Below are 22386 nucleotides of genomic sequence, written 5' to 3'. Positions count from 1 at the left end.
CCCTCCCTTTCTCCGCTTCCTCCTCGCGTCTCCGCACGGTGGCTATAACATCCGCCATGTCGGCCTCCCACTCCTCCATGAGGAGCTGCATCTTCACCTGCAGCCGTTGGTAGAGCTGCGCGGTCCGGATTTCCACCCACGCCGCGTTTCCCGGCGCGGGGGCTACGGTGTCGCGGGACGGCATCCACATGGTGACTTCTTCTTCCAGGAACGGTGTGTCTGCAGAGTCCTGGCGTCCCTGCTTTTATAGCTGCAGCTACATGCAGCCAGCCGCCATCGCGTCCCCCTTAGCTCTTTCCGGCCACTCCTCTCTCGGGGCGGGGCTTTGGCCTTCGCGCCTCTGCTACTCGAGAAGACGCTCGAGTGGGAACTTTTCGCGCCAAAGATGGCGACTTCTGAAATTTTTCAGCCGGATACCTCCGGCGGTAACAAGGCGCACCTCTACCTAACGGCAGAGCGGTAAGATCCTGTTCGTGACGCCAAGTTGTCGCGGGCGGGGAGGAGGGTGTCAGCACACTACGCTCACCCCTTCTGCTCGGGTCCGGCGGTTGCTGCTCAGTGGTGGCTCGAGCTGTAGGCCGGATCCCGGGGGTTCTCGAGCGGCACTCCTCGCCCGTGAGTGAAAGGGGGTTGTTGGGTGTGAGGGATTGTTTATTGTCCGTGACGCCACCCACGGTTGTGGTGATTTCACCACCGCTGCTCAATATGGGGATCCCGGGGATGGTGATGCGGAGCAGCCAGGTGTTGTGTTGCCCCTCCGTGGGTAGGGGTTGGTGATCCCGGGGCCCGGTGATGAGATGGGAGATGCAGGGCCTGGTGGGCGCAGGGATGCGGGGGCAGCGCTGTGCCTTGCGGCACTGTGGTACTCAGCCTGAGACGTTGACACAGTTTTACAGTAAACCACACGGCTGGAAAGACGGTTCCCACGGACGGCTGCACTTGCTCTCCCAGTAGGTGACGGTGATGTCCCTTTTCCTTGCACCTTTGTTTCTGTGTTGGTAGCGATGGGTTCCCACCGGTAACCCGCTCCCCGGCTTCAAGCTGGACCGGAGGAGCTCTACTCTTTGCCGGCAGGCGCTGGCCCTGAGAAACTGGTGCCTTGGCGGTGGCGGTGTTTCTGCTACAATGGTTGGGCTGTTGCCTTCAATCGGGACTTGGTTGTTGGGGGATCTACGTCCCCTTCACTGACGGATTCGGCAAATTATGGCGACTCCTAGCCTTGCCGGGGTCCGAGAGGCCCCTGCTCTGGTGCTGACTGTCCTTTGGTACACTGCTCCAGACCGCCGGGCCACTACCCGTCCGCGATCCTTCCAGGAACTTCCAAACGGTCCCCCTCCAGACAGTCACCGCCGTTGCTGACCTTGCTGACCCTGTCCTGCACACAGCTGGACTCTCTTCAGGCTTTCTTTCTGTCACCTTTCACCTTCCTTCAACTTCTCCTACTCCTCCTTTACCACTTCCACTTCACTTCCTTTCACTTTCACCTCCTTTCTCTATCCGAACTTCACTCAAGCCCTGCCTGGGCTAATCTCCTGGGTTTTCCAGCCTCCAGAGCTGTGTCCTCCTCGGTGGGCGGAGCCAACCGCCTGGCCCACCCCCTGGTGTGAACATCAGCCTCTGGAGGAAGGCAACAAGGATTTTTGGTTAGCCTTGATGTACCTAACTGGGGTGTAGGGTGTGGTGGTGCAATGACCTGTGACCCCTGGCTTGCCCAGGGCGTCACATATGAATCATCTCCCTTGTTAACTTCTGACCCAGCTGCTCAGCTCCTCCCCCCTGCCAGTGATGACTAATGCATGAAAAAGAGACCTCCTGTTTCTGCATAGAGCTTAGAAGATTTCAGCTAGCCTGTTTTTAATTATGTGATGTCATAGACCTAATGGAAAAGAGAAGATGTAACTGTATGGAAAGGCAAAATGAGCAATTGTAAATACACAGTGATATATCGGGGCGGACATATCATTGGTGCAGGCGGTGCGGCCACACAGGGGCCCAACAGGTTGGGGGGCCTATTTCTATCCCCAAAGCAGGTGAAATTGTGCATTATGATGAGCTCTTGGGGATTCATATATTGTTCTTGCACAGGAGCCCTTTTCTCTCTGTGTCCACCAGTGTGCTATATACTGTAATATGATGAATGTAATATATTAAGTGGGTAAACATTTTGATGAGTGATTCTTTCAAGAACCACAATAATTTAATTGTATACATCTGGTCTACACAACATGTGGCCCGCCAAAGGGTTTGCAACGGCCTTCGGATTTCCCCTTCTTCCTACAGTCCTTCCATAAGCAAATATTTTTGAACATTGTGGTTTAGGACTGGGGCAGAAGAGCCACCATCAGCCCTGGCCCCGACATGCTGTGGTAAGTACACTGTGGACGTCATCATACTGCTGCAGGCATCAGAGCCGCAGAGGCAGTGGAGATGGCAGGGGAGGGAAAGGTTGGGGTTACTGCAAGAGGACATTATAGGGTAATGGAGGACATTGTGGGGCAATGGAGGTTATTATGCGGCAATGAAAGACATTTCGGACAAATGGTGGATTGTGAAAGGGGGCATATGTCACGCTCTCCGGGTCCTCGGATCCTCTCCCCGGGTCCCCTGCTCCGATCCCCGGGTCCTCAGCTCCGCTCCCCGGCTCACCTGCCACGCTCCCCGCTCTCCAGCCTCCGGTGCCCGCACTTCCCAGGCCCCCTGGTCTCCGCTCCCGGCGCCCGACGGCTTCCCAGTTCCTGGCCGGCTCCCCTGCGTCCTCCCTTCAGCTTCCTGCCCTGGCTTCTGGCACCCGGGCTGCGCGCATGCGCATTAGGGCGCGCGCGCGGTCACTGAACCTTTCTTAAAGGGCCAGTGTCAATTAACAGGAAATGATGCACTCAGGTACAGGGTATATAGGGGGTTAATGTCCAAGGGAGCGGGGCCTGTTCTTCGTGTTTTCCCAAGCTAGGAGTCAGGTCTCCTTGTGTTCTATGAGATACTTACCTCTCTGTCTTCTAGAGTCGATCCTGCATCGCCATCCGGTCCTGCGGTACCTCGAACCCCGAACGCTGCCCATCTGCCATCCTGACAGTCCGTACCATCTCGGATCCCTGCGGTGACCCGTCATCTCGCTCCAACGGTTCCGGACCCCGCCTGACACCATCACGGCTTCCGAACCTGAGCTCCGTCACCCGGACCACCATCCGTGACCTCGTGGTCCCAGGGACTTCTCCATTTGCTCTCAGTGCACGGACTGTCCTGCTACCTACAGTGCTCCGGCTACCGGACTCCTTTCCCTCATCCGGGAGTTCGGCCCAGTGGATCCACCTCCAGGGTCTACCCGTCCATCTGGCCCTAACAGCATAGTATAGTGGGGACACTATGCAAGAGAGTCTGTTTGGGAGAACTATGGAAAAGGTCAGTTAGTGTGATAATTTGGAGAGGGGCAATGGAGGATGAGAAAATATTATGGAAGGCAGTAGGGTAATGATACTTTCATTTTTAAATGCTTCGTGTTGGGAAGTGCCATTGAAGACAGAGAATAGAGAAGTCTCCACAATAAAACTCTGGGTATGAAATATCAGCATGGCATCTGTACTACATGAGTGCAAAAGGAATGGAAATGACTCCAATCAGAGAAGATGTCATCTATAAGGTACCTGGATATAAATGTTTATTTGTGATACTATGTATCACGAGTACTGTGTGTTCCTGTATGGTCCCCAGACTGATGAAGACTAACAATGAGAGATGGGTGAGCGTGCTTGTGGCGCCCCTGAGGCTTCCGTCGCCACAGAGACATTGCACCCCAGTCAGAGGTGTGATGTCAAGGAAAGGGGTACATGCCAGTTCACAGGTAAAACTGCACTACACCCATTGCTAGGCACACACTGGGACCAGCGACAGTGGCAGCTACCCTCCCATGCTGCATGCTGGGAGGGGTTGTAAGATCCATCCCTGCTCCCATAGGGTGGTAGCTTAGCAACCGGGGGGTGGGAAGAGCCAGCCGAGTATAGAGCAGAGAGGAAGGTCAGAGTTTCAGTTTACCTCAGAGAGTGAGAGAGTAAGGAGACAGCATGTAGCTGTGAAAGAGAAAGGAGCTCTGTGAGTTCAGAGTGTCCGCAACAGAGAAAGAAAGCAACAGAGAAGGAAAGAAACAGAGAGTAGAAAAAGAGCTCTAGTCAGGCAGGAGCTAAAGAAAGAAGAAAGTGATGCTTCCTGGTGAAGACCCTGGGACTCAGAGGGTCCAGGTGACACCAAGCAGGGAACAAAGGGATTCCAGGGCCACAGATAGCTTCAGAGCTGGTGGCCTGTTCCACATGAACATCGGTGGAGGGATCAAGCTGCATCAGGGGACGGTCCCTAGTCACTGGAGGAGAAGAAGTCATCTCCAAAGGTTAAAAGACCGAGGTCCAGGGAAAGCTGCATGCTCCCCGGACCAAAGCCCACAACAAGAATCTCTGGAAAAGGGGCAAATACCGACAGGCGAGCTCCCAGCCCAGAGCCTGCAGTGGAGGCCGAGCCAGGTTCAGCCACAAAAGGCAAGGCTAGTGAAGTCAGCTGAGAAAGGACACAATTAAAGGGGTGCACTAGCATTTACCCCCAGATCTACCTGGGATCGACGGAGGTCCCTGACGGTGGTCCCAGCAGTCCAAAGGCTCCTGCAGGCCTTGACAAGAACTGTGAGTAAAGACCTTGAAACTGCACCCCTGGTGTTGCCTCAGTTATTTCTCTGCATAGACACTTCCAAGCACCAACAGTGTCCCCGGGGCACCGCTCCACCTGTGTGGAGCAGTACCACCACTGCTGCCATTCCATCACCCCGGAGGCCTCACACAGCAGCGGCGGCTTAATAGCCGCAAACCACAGGTGGCGTCACGACAAATATACACTTTAATTACCCCTAAGTCACCAGCCATATTAATTGACAACCACCAGGGCCACGGAGCCGGGCCCCGCCACCACTGACGACCCCCGGACTAGTCCGGACCGGCACCGGGTGTCCCATAGCCCTGGGGTGGGCGAGTCAACTTTGGCGTCACGAACAGGATAACGTGCCCGGTCCCACCGGGTACTGTGCGCCTGAAAAGACTGTGAAAGAACTGTTTTACTGAAAAAAACTGCCGCCATTAGCCTGGCTGAGCGCGGGAAGAAGAGGGACGTGCCTGCAGAAAGTGCGCGAAAGTAAGCCCCGCCCCCTTTGATCTTGCAAGGAAGAGCGCGAAGCGGTGCCCGCTATGGAGAGCGGACGGAAGATGTCTGCGTTCAGCCCTGTCGGCAGCATGGCGGGACTCCGAAGAGGCGGAGTGGCCTTTGATGTGGAGAATCGCGGCCCGAGTGAGCTCCCCGCGGGAACCGCTGCCTGGTTGGAGTGGGAGCTGGGTCGATTCTGCGTCCGGGTGAGAGCACAGACACTGCAGCAGGTACTCGACTGGAAGGCGGAAGTCCGGAGGATGGTCGCTGCGGTGTGGGCCCAGGAACAGAGGGCCGCCGCAGCAGCCATGTCGCGTGAAGATAAAGCCACGCAGACCCCCACGGCATCCCTCCTCAGCTGGGAGCCAGGACCCGACAGCACCGTGACAAGTGAGCCCTGTGAAGCACCACTCTGGGATCAAGAGGTACCGTGTACGCTGCCCCCGCCACCGTTCCCGCTGGAGGTTCAGAGCCTGGGGATGTATTGTGCCTGGAGAAGAAGTCCGGTGTCCCGTACGACATTGGCACAGTACGGTCCCCTGCAATGGTAACCGCATCCGTAAGATAACCCCTGAAGTTAAACTTTCAAGTTGAAAGTTTTAAAGGATCTGCTCCAGAAATAATGCCTCCTGCCTTTGTTGAACGTCCCTAAGTTCTCCAGGAGACGCCACCCAGCACAAAAGGTGGAAGGAGGAGGACCTTGTCTGACTTGTTGACCGTCGCTGGGTCGGAATCCCAGTGGGCGCCATCAAGGGTCGGAGCCCCTGGTGGAGGACGACAAGGAGTTAATGGAGTCAGGATAGTACATAGCCCCTGAATGTCTGCCCATTGTTCTTTTCGAAGATGACACCCTATTCCTAAATCCTTGTCCCCTGTTCTTTTTGAAGATGACCCCTCCCCCTGTTTATGTGTCACCGGGCCACTGGACTGGAATGTGGTCCCCGGTGAATGTGTTATTTATGTGCCTCCCATAAAGGGGTGTAATGTCCTAAAGTTTTAATGTTTTATGCATAACAAAATTTTGCAGTTTCTTCCATTGTTTTTGTTGTTTCAGCCCGAGGACATGCTGGGATTCGCTGTTAGGGAGTGTGGCGCCCCTGAGGCTTCCGTCGCCACAGAGACATTGCACCCCAGTCAGAGGTGTGATGTCCCATCCTGGGCAAGGAAAGGGGTACATGCCAGTTCACAGGTAAAACTGCACTACACCCATTGCTAGGCACACACTGGGACCAGGGACAGTGGCAGCAACCCTCCCATGCTGCATGCTGGGAGGGGTCGTAAGACCCATCCCTGCTCCCATAGGGTGGTAGCTTAGCAACCGGGGGGTGGGAAGAGCCAGCCGAGTGTAGAGCAGAGAGGAAGGTCAGAGTTTCAGTTTACCTCAGAGAGTGAGAGAGTGAGGAGACAGCATGTAGCTGTGAAAGAGAAAGGAGCTCTGTGAGTTCAGAGTGTCCGCAACAGAGAAAGAAAGCAACAGAGAAGGAGAGAAACAGAGAGTAGAAAAAGAGCTCTAGTCAGGCAGGAGCTAAAGAAAGAAGAAAGTGACGCTTCCTGGTGAAGACCCTGGGACTCAGAGGGTCCAGGTGACACCAAGCAGGGAACGAAGGGATTCCAGGGCCACAGATAGCTTCAGAGCTGGTGGCCTGTTCCACAGGAACATCGGTGGAGGGATCAAGCTGCATCAGGGGACGGACGCTAGTCACTGGAGAAGTCATCTCCAAAGGTTAAAAGACCGAGATCCAGGGAAAGCTGCATGCTCCCCGGACCAAAGCCCACAGCAAGAATCTCTGGAAAAGGGGCAAATACCGACAGGCGAGCTCCCAGCCCAGAGGCTGCAGTGGAGGCCGAGCCAGGTTCAGTCACAAAAGGCAAGGCAAGGCTAGTGAAGTCAGCTGAGAAAGGACACAATTAGAGGGGTGCACTGGCATTTACCCCCAGATCTACCCGGGATCGGCGGAGGTCCCTGACGGTGGTCCCAGCAGTCCAAAGGCTCCTGCAGGCCTTGACCAGAACTGTGAGTAAAGACCTTGAAACTACACCCCTGGTGTTGCCTCAGTTATTTCTCTGCATAGACACTTCCAAGCACCAACAGTGTCCCCGGGGCACCGCTCCACCTGTGTGGAGCAGTACCACCACTGCTGCCATTCCATCACCCCGGAGGCCTCACACAGCAGCGGCGGCTTAATACCCGCAAACCACAGGTGGCGTCACAACAAATATACACTTTAATTACCCCTAAGTCACCAGCCATATTAATTGACACCCACCAGGGCCACGGAGCCGGGCCCCGCCACCACTGACGACCCCCGGACTAGTCCGGCCCGGCACCGGGTGTCCCATAGCCCTGGGGTGGGCGAGTCATGCTCACCACTGGTTAATTTTTAATTGAGCATCAGGATGCTCGGGCACACTCGGTACTCGATTGAGTATTCCTGATACTCAGAGTCCCTTTCCCGCATGTTTCTCGGCTTTTTCTCAGTCACTACACATGCCTAGATTCCCTGCCAATCACAGTAATGCCATAGCCATGTTGGCTACTGGCATTACTGTGATTGGCCTATATAAGACTTGGTGATGCACCACTCGGCTCACTCCAGCCTGGAATTAGTGTGTGGAGAGCTGCTGGAGAAGGGTTACTGTATTACAGTGATTATTGTGTGCCGCCCAGTGCCCCGTAACCTACAGGTCATCTCAGGGTCTTCATGGATGGCGCATCCTGGGTCCTTCTGGTCACAGGTAGGTTGACTTCTATAGGATTCGTGACGCCACTCTTGGTATTGCGGTCAGGGCGACCGCCACTGCAGATTAGGGGACGCCTGGGGCTGATGTTGTATGCAGTTAGATGTAGTGGCCTCCCGAGAGTGAGGCTGGCCCCAGGGCCCAGTGTAAGTGTGTGGAGCCACAGGTCGCAGAATGACTCACACGCACAACCAGAATGTCTTTCAGGGTTTTTACTCACGTCAGATGGCAGGGTGAGTAACCCGGGCGTAGCTGTGATGCACAAAGCAGGAACCAGGCTCCTTCAGGCTGACTTGTGAGGGTGGCTACTGACTTGCCTTCCTAGCCCTTGTGTTTTTGTGGTGACCCAGACTTGTAGTCCTACAGGGTCACCCAGGGAAGTTGCTGCTGCCTGTTCTCCCCTTTTTCGGCCCGTCTGCTTGTAGCCTGGACCAGGTCACTCCAGCTACTTGCCTCTTGTGAACTATGGGCCCTCTCGTTGCTACATGGCTCCGGACTCTGTGGTGTTATGGTGGAGGGTATGAAGTACCCCCACCTGCAGGTTTGGCAGGCCAACTGAATGGGCCCCTGCTCTGGGGACCTGTAACCCCGTGTGGGCCTAGTCCTCGCCTGTCAGTCCCTGTACTCAGCCACCCCTTTGCACTCCAGCCTTGGGTGGATTTCGGGCGGCACTACCAGGTGACCGTTCTCCTCTTTCAGTAACCACTGCACCTGCGGTGTATGACTAGTGACAGCCTCCAGGTTTCCTCCTTTGCGACTGCTCTCCCTGAGCTTCACTTCAGACTCGCTCACTGCTTCCTCCCCTCTGTGCCTGCCTACGCAACTTTGCAACCAGGCTCCCTACCACACCCCTTGAGTGGAGATGGAGGCCACGCCCCCTCCTGGATTCCCCAGGGGTCCCTTCAAAGGTCAATGTGGGAGACCTGATTACTATGCGCCTGTGTAACCACACCTTGGTCAGCCTTCTGGATCACCTGTGTTGTACTGCCCCCAGCATGGGTGCAGTACTCAGTGGTGCCTGACCAGGTCAGGGGCACCACAATTGCCTTACAGTTCTTTCTGCTGCAACATAAAAAAATCTATTCTATTCTCCAATTATACCACTTTTAGCTGCATTTAGTGTAAGGTTAGCTGCTGGAGATGAGATAGTGCATTAGAGGCATCTAAATAAGAATTATAGCCTTAAGCCTGCTTTACACGGGACGACCGATTGTGCGATTTCACAATCGATCATACCCGCCCCCATCGTTTTTGCGTCACAGGCAAATCGCTGCCCGTGGCGCACAAACTCGTTTAACCCCCGTCACACGTACTTACCCTCTGGACGACCTCGCTGTGGGCGACGAACGTCCACTTCCTGAAGTGGGAGGGACGTTCGGCGTCACAGTGACGTCACACAGCCGCTGGCCAATAGAAGCGGAGGGGCGGAGATGAGCGGAACGTAAACATGCCGCCCACCTCCTTCCTTCCACATAGCCTGCGGGTGCCGCGGAACGGAAGTAAGCTGCTGTTCATCACTCCCGGGGTGTCACACGGAGCGGCGTGTGCTACCCTGGGAACGATGAGCAACCGGCGCCATTTTAATTAAACGAGATTATGAAACCAAGCGACGAGTACACGACTGACGATTTGTGAGCGATACTGCATCCCTCGGAGGTGTCACACAGCCCGACGTCGCAAGCGATGCCGGATGTGTGTCACAAAAACCGTGACCCGACGTTCTATCGCACGATAGATCGTCTCGTGTAAAGCACCCTTTACAGTCCTTGCTGTTGCGACCTAAGACCAAAAGTCCATTTCAGGGCTAAAAGTAATCTATTTTATTCTGAAATAAAACTGTTTTTAGCTGTATTTAGTGTGGGGCTAGCTGCTGGAAAAGCGGCAACAGGATTTGCTGATTTTGAGAGGCCTACCTCAAAAAATCTCTTACATATACAAGTGCTTCTCAATAAATTAGAATATCATAAAAAGGTAATTTATTTCAGTTATTCAATACAAAAAGTGAAACACAAATATTATGTAAAGTCATTTCAGACAGTGATCTATTTCAAGTGTTTATTTCTGTTAATATTGATGATTACAGCTTACAACTGCTTTTCCAGGATTGTTTCGATCTAGAGTGCAGTCAGCTGTTTGTGATAATAAGTTTTGTAAATCGTATACATCACATAGGAGACGTTGGAACTGCTGTAAATGTGACGCCCTGGACCTCTGTGGTCACAGGTAACAACACCTACCATACCACACACACCCCCATCCCTTGTGAGGACACACCAGTCACCCGAAAGGGAGACCTGATGCCTCCCTCAGGGCCAGTAGGGCACACCAGGTGGGCGGAGTCAGGCAGAAAGGCATGCCCACCGAGGAGACTACTGTCCTGAGGCAGGAAATACAGAAAGTCTGGAGTCAGGAGGAGTTGAGGAGAGAGGCGGAGGATAGTTGGAGTTGAGAGGAGGTATGGAGGAGAAAAGCTGTCAGTGACCCGGGTTGGAGGATAACGTCAGGCAGATGGTGGTGGCCGCCTGCAGGAGTACCGGTATAGCAACCGGCGGAACCGTAGGGACAGGGCCAGGGTTGGAGCCTGCCGGACCTGAACCGGGGAGTCAACAGCTAATCGGAGCACCAGTAACCAGGTACTCAGACCCCGTCCTAGCTTAGAAGCCACTGAGTTTAGGCAAATTCACTGATTGCAGTCTGGACCTCACGGGTTTATCCTCACCCAAAGTCCCGAAAGAAAGCAACAGCCCACCGAGAGCCACCGCCAAGGGCCAAACATCCGACAGGCCAGCGCCTGCGGGCAACCGAGGGCTCTTCCGGCAGCTAAACGCCGGGGAACAGGCTACCACTGCCCAGGCAGGGGAGCCAAAAGTCAAAACAAAAGGTGCAAGGGAAAGGGGCCACCATCAGCCTCACAAGGGACACAAGCAGCCGGCTGCGGGACCTGACCATACCGGAACTTTGGTTTACCAGTGACTCCGAGTGTGAATTAATAGTGAGTACACCAGTGCTATCCGGGCACGACACCGCACCGCAGCACGGCACCCTGCACCCTGACATCATCGCCCGTCCCACCGGGCCCCGGGACACACCGTCCCTACCCACGGAGGGGTTAACATCCAGGCTGCGCCCTCAACACCGATCCCGGGAGCCCCCTTCACTCCCGCCGCAGCAGTGGTGCATCCCGTCACCTCGACCCGTGGGTGGCGTCACGACCCGTTCAACGACAACGCGCCCCCCGTTTGCGAATCTCGTCCCACACCACCCACCCACCACCCCACTGCTTCCCCTTAACAGAGCGACGTGGCCCCCGGTCCGGAGGCGCTTGAGCCACCGACACCCCGAGCCCGGACCTCGAGTGGCTCGGCCCGGCAAGGGAGCAGCTGAGCCCTCTCAGGGCGGTACATATATTCATCACATAGGAGACACTGAAGACTGCAGTATATACATCACATAGGAGGCGCTGAGAAAGGGCTGGAGCATATCATGGGAGAGCCAGGGGCATATACATCACAAGAGGAGCTGGAGCATATATATCACAGAAGGAGCTGGATAATATACATCACAAGAGGGACTGGGGCTTATACATCACAAAAGACACTGTGGGCATATACATCACAGGAGATGATAGAATTGCTGCATATACATCACATAGCATACATCACAGAGTTTCTGGGACTGCTATATATACACATCACAGGAGACATGGGTATTGCAGTATATACATCACATAGGAAACTCTGAAGGCATATACATCACAGAATGTGCTTTTGGCATATATACATCACAGTAGATGCTGAGGCATACACATCACAGTAGGGGCTGGGGCGTATACATCACAGGAGAGCCTGGGGCATATACTGTACATCACAGGAGGAGCTGGAGCATATACATCACAGAAGGAGCCTGAGCATATACACTACAAGAGACACTTGGGGCATATACATCACAAGAGGGGCTGGAGCATACACATCACAGGAGGAGCTGAAGCTTTTACATTCAGGAGGGGCTGTAGCATAATCATCACAAGAGACGCTTGGGGCATATACATCACAAGAGATGCTGGGGCATATACATCACAAGAGGGTCTGGGGCTTTTATATCATAGGAGTGGCTGGGGCTTATCACAGGAGGGGCTGGTTCATATACATCACAGCAGTGGCTGGAGCATATATATCACTGAAATCACAAGGGCATATGTACATCACAGAAGGGGCTGGAGGCATACATACATCACAGGAGATGCTGGGGCATACATACATCACAGGAGATGCTGGGGGCATATACATCACAGGAGGGGCTGGAGCATTTACATCATATGAGGGCTTGGGGCATATGCATCACAGGAGATGCAAGGGCATATACATTTCAGGAGATGTTGGGTGCATGTACATCACAGGAGTGGCTAGGGCTCATACATCACAGGAAGGATTGGGGCATGATTGTATACAACACTGGAGAGGCTGTGGCATATCCATCACAGGAGGGACTGGGGCATCTATACATCACTGGAGAGGCTGGGGACATATACATAACAGGAGGGGCTGGTGAACATACATAAATGGAGATGCTGGGGTATGTGCATCACTGGAGGCACTGGGGCATACTTATCACCGGAGGACTTCAGTGCATATACCTCATAGTAGGGGCTGGGGGCATATACATCACAAGAGGGGCTGGGGCATATACATAATAGGAGATGCTGGTGCATATATATGGCGCCCCTGAGGCTTCCGTCGCCACAGAGGTGCTGCACCTCATCCAGAGGTGTGGTATCCAATCACAGGGCAAGAAAGGGGTCATCCACCGGTTCACATAACACACGCACACAGATAGACTCATCACAACACTCCACTAAACCGTGGTTAGGGCCTAGTGCAGCTGGACTTGTATAGTGGCTAGCACCGTCCCCAAAGGCAGTCAGGGGGTGGAGCTTAGTGGGTGAGGTGTCTGAGGTGAGTGGGAGGGAAGTTAATTGACAGTTGACAGTTGGAGGTTAACGGTCAAGAGGGGTGGTGAGGAGGCTCCTGCTCGACCCAGGTGACACAGAAGAAGGGATCCTAGAAACACGGGAGTGCGGAAGGTACCCGTGGGCTTGCTCCACATAACACTGGGTGGAAGATTGTGGCCGCAAAACGGGGACCTGGTCCCTAGACTAAAAGAAAACTAACATACTCTTTAGTAACACCGGGGACCTGGGTGGCTACAAGCATCCAGGCCCAAAAATCAGCACACAAATCTTCTGGAAGGGGGCCACAGAGGACATGGGGCCAAGCAGGCAAAAAACACATTGAAGGTCCGCGGCCCCTGGCTCAGAGCACTGTGTGGCACAGGAGGGCGAGAGTCAGTGCAATAAAGATGACCAGGAAAGGCACATTTGAGGGGTGCACCGGTATTGACCTCTGAGCTGCCGGGATCGGCAGGAGCCCATCATTGTGGATCCCAGCATACCACAGGTGATTGCCGGCGTACTGTACATCTGTGGAAATGGTACCATGAGTAAAGACTTTGACTGCAACCCCCAGTGTCGTCTACGTCCTTCCCGCGCCCTCTTATAATCCCTGGGCCTCAAGCTTTACCTGTGGGGAGCAATATCACTTCAGCTGCGCCATCATCATCTGCCCCGGGGAATACACAGTGCAGCGGCGGCCCACATAGCCGCAGTACCACAGTGGCGCCACAAACTTTAATTTTAAATACAACTCCCATCATCATAATCATCATTCCTTTATTATTGAAAGACACTACCAGGGTCAAGGAACAAGGCCACGCTGGTGCGACATAACCGGACTAGTCCGGCCCAGTAACAAGTGCCCCCCGACCCTGGAGCTGGGTGTGTCATATACATGACAGGAGGGCCTGAAGACATATACATCACAGAAGGGACTGGGGACACAGACATCAGGAGGGACTGGGGCATATACATCACAGGAGACGTTGGGGACAAACACATAACAGGAGATGCTGGGGGCACATACATCATAGGAGAAACAGGGGATATATACATAACAGAAAACGTTGGGGGCATATACATCACAGGAGGGAATGTGGCATATACATCACAGGAGACACTGGTGCATATACATCACAGAAGATGCTGGGGGCATATACATCACAGAAGGGATTGGGGACAGATACATCACAGGATCTTACATAAAATTATAGAAGCTGAAGAGATAACATTTAGACATAAGACCTGGTGCCTAAGGGGGCCCAAATGCCAAAGGTATTTGCTAACAATAGCTGTAATACAGCCTTGGGGACCTTTATTGGACCCATCATGGATGCTATCTATTTTATGATCAGACCTGGCGGATTCTAGAGTTGGTATATAAAAAGAACTTCAATGTACTTGAAAATATTTTGGAAAATGTTTTATACTTTATTTTTTTTTGCTTGGTGTTTAAAATTGCTGGTAAAAGTTTGTAGCTTCTCCACTTCTATGCCCCACATGTCCAGTCCCCACAGTTATCATTTATACATTTATAGTGTGGATGCAAATCACAATCTACATCGATATGTTCATCCTAAAGACTTCCATACATGTTAGATTAAGTACCCCCTTCACATGTGCATGTAAAACATGTACGTGAAAAAAACGGTACCGGTGTCCTCAGTGTTTTCCATCACTGTATCATCAATGTGTCATCCGTGTGGCATCTGTGTTTTTCCAGTATGGCTGAAGAAATAAAGATATTACAAAACTTCTCCTATACGTTCAACGTTAAACACGTGCAGCACACGGATGGCACACGGGCGGCACACTGATGCCATCTGTGTGCTGTACATGTTTTTGCCAATATACATATATTGGCCCTTGTCATACGTGCCGCCGGAAAAAAAATAGACACGGACACATAGAGCATGTAAAAACATAGACATGTGAACAGCCCCATAGATTATAATGTGTACGTATAATGTCCGGGGAAAGAACAGACACCACACGTACCGGAAACATGGACATGTGAAGGAGGTCTAAACTTGATGAAAATGACGATGCCAAGCAAAATGAGAGTTAATTGGGTAAAAACATAAGAATAAGAAGCATTTTTTGCTTACTGATCACATATCATCATCATTTGAAAAATGTCACCGGTGGTTATTTTTTTTAACGAAAGTTGGACAAAAGATCTTCAAAAGATAGTTCGAAGAAAGATTATTTATCCTCAAATTACCTTTTCTTAAAAGAATATTCCCTGGAACATATATGGCCAGGATGAGCAGCAGGTAATATGGACTAAAAAGTGTCTGGCTTTGTCAGCATTGCAATGGTGTATTCAAATGATTGTTTGTGAAGTTGCGTCATACATTAATCTGAGTATGGCCTTAACTGGCCTAAGAAGAGTCCATGTGTTGGTAAATTTATTGGCTAGGTTCATGATCCTGTCAGATAGGCGAAATAAAATGATGAGCATCAGAACATTACAAGATAAAGATAGTGGAAAAATAGGTGACAAAAAAAGGATACATTATTCTCATAGAAACTCCTCAGGAATAATTACAAAATTCCACCACAGATAAAAATTTGGGGATTTTTACTGAAGTTTTTACCTCGTGCAATTTAAAAAACATACTAAGTCAGGAAATATGGTGAACATGTGTGTGTACTGTATATAGCAGGAACCATTGTCTTGAAATACTGTATATTTATTATCTACGATACTTTTTTTGTTCTTATTTTGTAATTTTTCAAATTCTTGGTAATAAATTTCATAACTTTATCATTCGGAACTGGAGGAAAACAGGTTTTAACACTGCGCTTGAAGACCACGGACATCAGTGTTGAACACACAATTCTTTTATTTCATTTCATTCCAACAGAGGGGTTTAATGGTGCCTCATGATTAGCTACAAGAACCATTAAAAGCCAAGTGCAAATAACATGCACTAGGCAAAAATCAGCAAATAGAACGGGGCATATATTATATTTGCAAGTAGGACCAATAGTAACATTATTTTTATTATTATTAAAAATCAAATCTCAAACTTTTTAATTAATTATATATGAGTGAAGTGCACTTGAATTGGAGCGACTAATAAGAAAAATCCGTTGTGATAAAACAGGAGGAACAACAGAGGAATAGTGTTGTGCGCATGTATAAGAATAGAGACAAATTTTCTTAATGAGAAGAGGTGAAAGGAGTTCAAATCGTGGGAAATCATGAACTCCTTTCACCTCTTCTCATTAAGAGAATTTGTCTCTATTCTTATACATGCGCACAACACTATTCCTCTGTTGTTCCTCCTGTTTTATCACAACGGATCCTTCTTATTAGTCGCTCCAATTCAAGTGCACTTCACTCATATATAATTAATTAAAAAGTTTGAGATTTGATTTTTAATAATAATAAAAATAATGTTACTATTGGTCCTACTTGCAAATAGAATATATGCCCCGTTCTATTTGCTGATTTTTGCCTAGTGCATGTTATTTGCACTTGGCTTTTAATGGTTCTTGTAGCTAATCATGAGGCACCATTAAACCCCTCTGTTGGAATGAAATGAAATAAAAGAATTGTGTGTTCAACACTGATGTCCGTGGTCTTCAAGCGCAGTGTTAAAACCTGTTTTCCTCCAGTTCCGAATTTGATGTCTCGCTTGTACAACAGGGCTGCTGCTGGACCATTTTAGCACTCGCTCATGCCACTAAAGGGGTTGTGACTGGCACAACCCGATCAGGTGAGTGCACCATTTCCTTATACCTTTTACCCAGTAAATCGGGTAATACCCTATTGCGCCTTTTCTCTCCTAATTTAGATAACTTTATCATTAAAATGACTCATTGTGAAGAGTTTAACTAACTGTCTCAATAAATTGTCCTAATTCTGCGTTATTAAAAGTAAATAGGAACTATCATGAGTAATAATGCCATCTACCCTATACCGCCATCATCAAGCCACTGTACAAAAAGTGAACTAAAAGTATTATTCTTACATGACAAAAAAATAAAGGCATCATCCAGGACTTTATGTTATTGGCTGAGGACTCGTGCAGACATCCGTATTTTTGGTCCAAGAGTGATCCGTCGAAAATCGTAACATACACATTGAAGGAAATAATTATTTGGTCCCTTGCTGATTTTGTAAGATTGCCCACTGATAAATACATGAACAGTCTATAATTTTAAGGGTAGGTTAATTTTAACAGTGAGAGATAGAATATCCAAAATAAAATCTAGAAAATCACATTGTATAAATTATATACATTTATTTGTATTTTGCAGAGAGAAATAAGTATCTGATCCCTCTGGCAAAGACTTAATACTTCAGAAAGAGCAAAACACCGGGCACTAATCAGCTGACGACCAGCTTTTCAGCAAGGGCGTATTACCATACGAGGTCCAGTACAACTTTCACTGGCAGAGATGCGGCTAATAGAAAAAACAGTGGTGCTCCTTCCAGGCAAAGTCCCATCCAAGTAAAGCAAAAAAAGAGCAAAGGAGGGCACTCACCGGCTACGATATCCAAGAAATCCAGTTATTTCAACACAAGGTGGTACATTAAAATAGCAAGAGGGAGGGGGGAGTGCACAGCACAGCAGACGACGGCCATTTCGTGCAAAAGCACTTCAACAGGTCTACCTGGGTCTAAACTGGATTTATTTGATACGGCAGCCGGTGAGTGCCCTCCTTTGCTCTTTTTTTGCTTTACAAAACTTAATACTTGATGGCAAAACCCTTGTTGGCAAGCACAGCAGTCAGACTTTTTTTGTAGTTGATGGTGAGGTTTGCGCACATGTCAGGAGGAATGTTGCTCCACTCCTCTTTGCAGATCATCTGTAAATTATTAAGATTTTGAGGCTGTGGCTTGGCAACTCAGAGCTTCAGCTCCCTCTATAGGTTTTCTATTGGATTAAGGTCTGGAAACTGGCTAGGCCACTCCATGGCCTTAGATGCTTCTTTTTGAGCCACTCCTTTGTTGCCTTGGCTGTATGTTTAGGGTCATTGTCATGCTGGAAGACCCAGCCACGACCCATTTTTAATGTCCTGGCAGAGGGAAGAAGGTTGTCACTCAGGATTTTATGGTACATGGCTCCATCCATTGTCCCACTGATGCGGTGAAGTAGTCCTGTGGCCTTAGCAGAGAAACACCCCCAAAACATAATGTTTCCACCTCCATGCTTGAAACAAGCTATGGATATAAGGAGCGAAATAGGATCTTACCGATGTATAATATGGTGACTTTAAAGGAAAACTGCTCACCTGGATTAGTTGTGTGTTTCACAACCAATATAGAAACATATAACAGCTGCAGTCGATCCCACGTGCCAAAGGCAGAAGCAAAACAAAAACAGGATTTTCCTAAGGAAGAAGAGGGGATATCTCTTCGAAACGTGTGGAATAAACCATCCACATTGCTTTATTACTCGAAGTGATTCTTTGTACAACAGCGTGGAGTACACCACAATTATCCTGTTTTTGTTTTTCACCTCCATGCTTGACAGTGGGGATAGTGTTCTTTGGGTCATAGGCAGCATTTTGCCTCCTCCAAACACGCTGAGTTAATACCGAAGAGCTCAATTTTTGCCTCATCTCACCACAGCACCTTCTTTCAATCACTCTCAGAATCATCCAAATGTTCATTGGCAAACTTCAGATGGGCCTGCACATGTGCATTATTGAGCAGTGAGACTTTGTGGGCAGTGCAGGATTTTAACCCTAGAACGCATACCTGGGGCCTCGCAGGCCTGCTAGTTCATTTGTTTTCTATGGTAGATTGTTATGCTTGCGCGTTCTAGGGTTAAGCCATTATGGTGTAATGTGTTACCAATGTTTTTTTGGTGTCAGTGGTCCCAGCTGCCTTGAGATCATTCACAAATTCCCCCATGTAGTTTTAGGCTGATCTCTCACTTTCCTCATGATCCTGGATACCTCACGAATGGATATTTTACATAATGCCCCAGATCAATGTCGATTGACACTCATTTTGTATTTCTTCCATTTTCTTATTATTGCACCAACAGTTGTCTCCTTCTCACCCAGCATCTTACTTATGGTTTTGTAGCCCATTCCAGCCTTGTGCAGGTCTATGATCTTGTCCCTGGCATCCTTAGAAACTCTTTGGTCTTGCCCATGTTGTAGAGGTTAGAGTCTGACTGATTAATTGAGTCTGGGGACAGGAGTCTTTTATACAGGTGACAATTTAAGACAGCTGTCTGTAATGCAAGTAACGATTTGATTAGGAGCATCTAAGTGGTCTGTAGGAGGCAGATCACCTAATAGTTGGTAGGAGATCAAATACTTATTTCTCTCTGCAAAATGCAAATAAATTTATATACCATATTTTTCGTTTTATAAGACACACCAGATTATAAGATGCACCCAAGTTTAGAGATAAAAAAGCTAAAAAAATGGGGTCCGTCTTACACTCCAGTGTTGTCTTACCAGAGGAGAGGCGGCAGCCGTTGTAAAGTGAAGTCACAGTAGGCAGGGGTGGTGCTGGTGGGGACTGTGCTTGTAGCGGTGGGATCTGTGCTAGCAGCGGTGTGGTCTGTGCTGGCAGTGGTGGGTCTGTGCTGGCAGCAAAAGCTGCAGTGGCTGTGTGGAGCAGGCTCGTGCAGTGGGTGTCTCAGATGCTCTTTCGGCGGTCCAGGCTTCAAAGAAATGGCGCCCAGAGCGGCGCATGCGCAGATGGAGCTCTCAGCCGACAGCTCTATCTATGCACTCGCTGACTCCGGGCGCCATCATTTGAAGCCAGAGCTTCTGGGACACCTGCCGCACAGCCACTACAGCTTCCGCTGCCAGAACAGTCATTGCAGCCCACACAGCCACCGCAGCCCGCACAGCCAGCAGTCGGTACAGAGAGGCAGCCAGCTGCCCACACAGAGAGGCAGCCAGCCGGCCGCCCATCCACACAGAGAGGCAGCCGGCTGCTCGCATAGAGAGGCACCCAGCCACCCTCACAGACAGCCAGCCACACAGATAGCCACCCACACAGAGAGGCAGCTGGTCGCCCACACAGACAGCCCCCCCCATGCCAATTCCCCACCTCCTGGTAAGCTATATTCGGATTTTAAGACGCACCCCTCATTTTCCTCCCAAATTTTTGGGAGGAAAAGTGCATCTTATAAACCAAAAAATACGGTAATTTATACAATGTGATTTTCTGTTTTTTATTTTGGATATTCTATCTCTCACTGTTAAAATTAACCTACCCTTAAAATTATAGACTGTTCTTGTCTTTATCAGTGGGCAAAGTTACAAAATCAGCAAGGGATCAAATAATTATTTCCTTCACTGTACAATTTGCTTCCGAGACTTGGATGTTTCACACCCATTCAAGTCTATGGGTAGATGAAAAAAATGGACTGCACTTGGAAGACATCCAAGTGCCATTCGATTTTCACAAACTGACTGTATGGAGAAGATGGATATTTTTTATTTTATTTTTCTCCACATTCAAGAAATACAGATCGTACTCTGATCAAACCTTCATCACTGTGTGATCAAAGTTTGATCAGAGTCTGATTAGGATAGTATTATTATGGGAAAAATACAGTTGTGGGTCATCCAAATCAGATGGTGGGATTGCGAAAGCCAGAACCTGTGCCGATCAGCTATTCCTGATGATGGCCTAAACTGCAATTTTCAGTATACAGCAAAGTTCCCAAAATCTACAAACATGCAGGAGGTAGTAGTGTGCCATGCAGTTTTTTATCACAGACCATCCTTGTTTTTTTCATGCCATGTTTGTTGTGTTGAATGTATTGTATATTTCCTATACAAGTTGCAAAGCTAAAAAATACATTACAATTTACATTAAAACCATGTAATGTTTTTCAATGTCCTTCTTTGCTGCGTGGCACAAGAACTTGACTGATTCACTATAGTGACCATAAATGCAATATTCTGAACAGCATTTTATTAATTCACTCTACTATTTGCTACCTTTTTCAAAGTTCGATGCTCAACACACAAAATTATCTTTTTTAATTGCTAATTTTTTTACAAGCAATTTACAGTTTTACCTAAAAAATGGATTAGGCAAGGAATATCGACTTGCTTAAAGGTTCATTCTCAAAAGATTACTTTATTCCCTATCCTTAGAATAGAGGAGAACTTAATGATCATTGGTAGTCCAACAACTGGGACTCTGTCAATCCCAAGAACAAGGCTCTAGAACAATAGTATCAGTCTTTGCAGAACCTTCAAATATTCAAAAAACAATACTTTTTGTATGTCACCTCGCCAAGACTAGCCAAGCGCAGAATAAGTGCAGTGCATGGAAGACTCCTTGGGTGACCTCCCAGGTAATCAACACAATGGTAAAATAGGGGGTTTATCCAGATCCCACAAGAAAGATTATTTCTTATAAAAACATTCATTTATTGGTATGTTTTAACATAGTTAGATAAAATTATATGAATGAAACACTTTGCTTACGCGTTTAGAGTGGTAACCACTCTTAATCATAGCCTAATGTTTTTATAAAAAAAAAATTTCTTGTTGGAGCTGGATGAACCCCCAATTTTTTCATTTGCAGAACCTTGCCTTGAACAATGTGGAGATGGGCATGCTTCACCCCTACTATCCTCATTGTCTCCGAGACTGCCAAATATAGTATTGCTATGTGATTAGATGTGGCCACAATTCCCAATCATACAATAGTCTCAAAGGTAAAACACGGTGAATTAAACTTTCTTCTTTTGTTATGCTTGCATTCTACAAACATTAAAAAGAAAAACTAAAACCTAATAGATTTTCTCATATCTAGTAGAAAATTGAACATTGTAGCCAGGTTGACCTGTCCTTGTATCGAAGACGAAGAAAATGGTTACGAGTGTCCCTCAGCTCCTGCTAATGATTCTCCTGCTTTTAATATTAACATGATATCAGAAAACCACATTATCCTTAAGCTAAAAGTAGAAGAAATCATAATTAAAAATAATTTGTCTATTAAACTTGAGATACTTTATATATTTCACTAGCTTTGTCATGCGCTTAGCATCATTGTCCTACCTGAATTGCTTCTACAATCCTGATATCTTCTTTCACATCTGGATTGATGGCGAACACGATATCTTCATATCCTCCGTCATTAATCTTTACCAAAGACCCCTGACTTGTATTAAGCAATAAGGGGATTAATACTGACACCAGAACATGACGGAGAGCCATCTTACATCTTACACAGCCGGATGTTGAAATAACTTTCTTGAAAGCTATAATACTGTCTTATCAACTGAACTTTGTTACATATTAGATATTATACGTAATAGATGTGCCATAAAGAGGTCAATCACAGAACTGACCGAATGACTAGAAGGAAATGATTGGGATAAACATGATTGTTTTTGCATACTAGGGATAATTTAGAGCAAAGATTGGATAGTTGAGATTTCTTGCTGGCTTGGGAACAGGAAACAAAGTTGTAAGAGTAAGTAAATTGTGGAATCGAATGGATCCTCAAGTTCCTCACCAGGGAACCTCTCAAGGAGGTTTGCAGCTCAGCAGTTGGATCTCCAGGTGCTTAACACATC

The 22386-nt window shown here is 48.7% G+C and overlaps 1 protein-coding gene across 1 annotated transcript in view; it reads right to left on the bottom strand.

The window, feature by feature from the left end:
• Positions 1–22024, bottom strand: part of LOC142250155 (calcium-activated chloride channel regulator 1-like) — a 166109-nt gene extending 144085 nt beyond the window's left edge. The window contains exon 1 of the mRNA XM_075322289.1: positions 21866–22024. Within this exon, the coding sequence (XP_075178404.1) occupies positions 21866–22024 (159 nt within the window). The remainder of the gene's footprint in view (positions 1–21865) is intronic.
• Positions 22025–22386: the final 362 nt, after the last annotated feature.

This window comes from Anomaloglossus baeobatrachus, chromosome 8 (genome assembly GCF_048569485.1).
Source record: "Anomaloglossus baeobatrachus isolate aAnoBae1 chromosome 8, aAnoBae1.hap1, whole genome shotgun sequence".
NCBI lineage: Eukaryota > Metazoa > Chordata > Amphibia > Anura > Aromobatidae > Anomaloglossus > Anomaloglossus baeobatrachus.
This window is presented reverse-complemented; position numbering and strand designations above follow the sequence as displayed.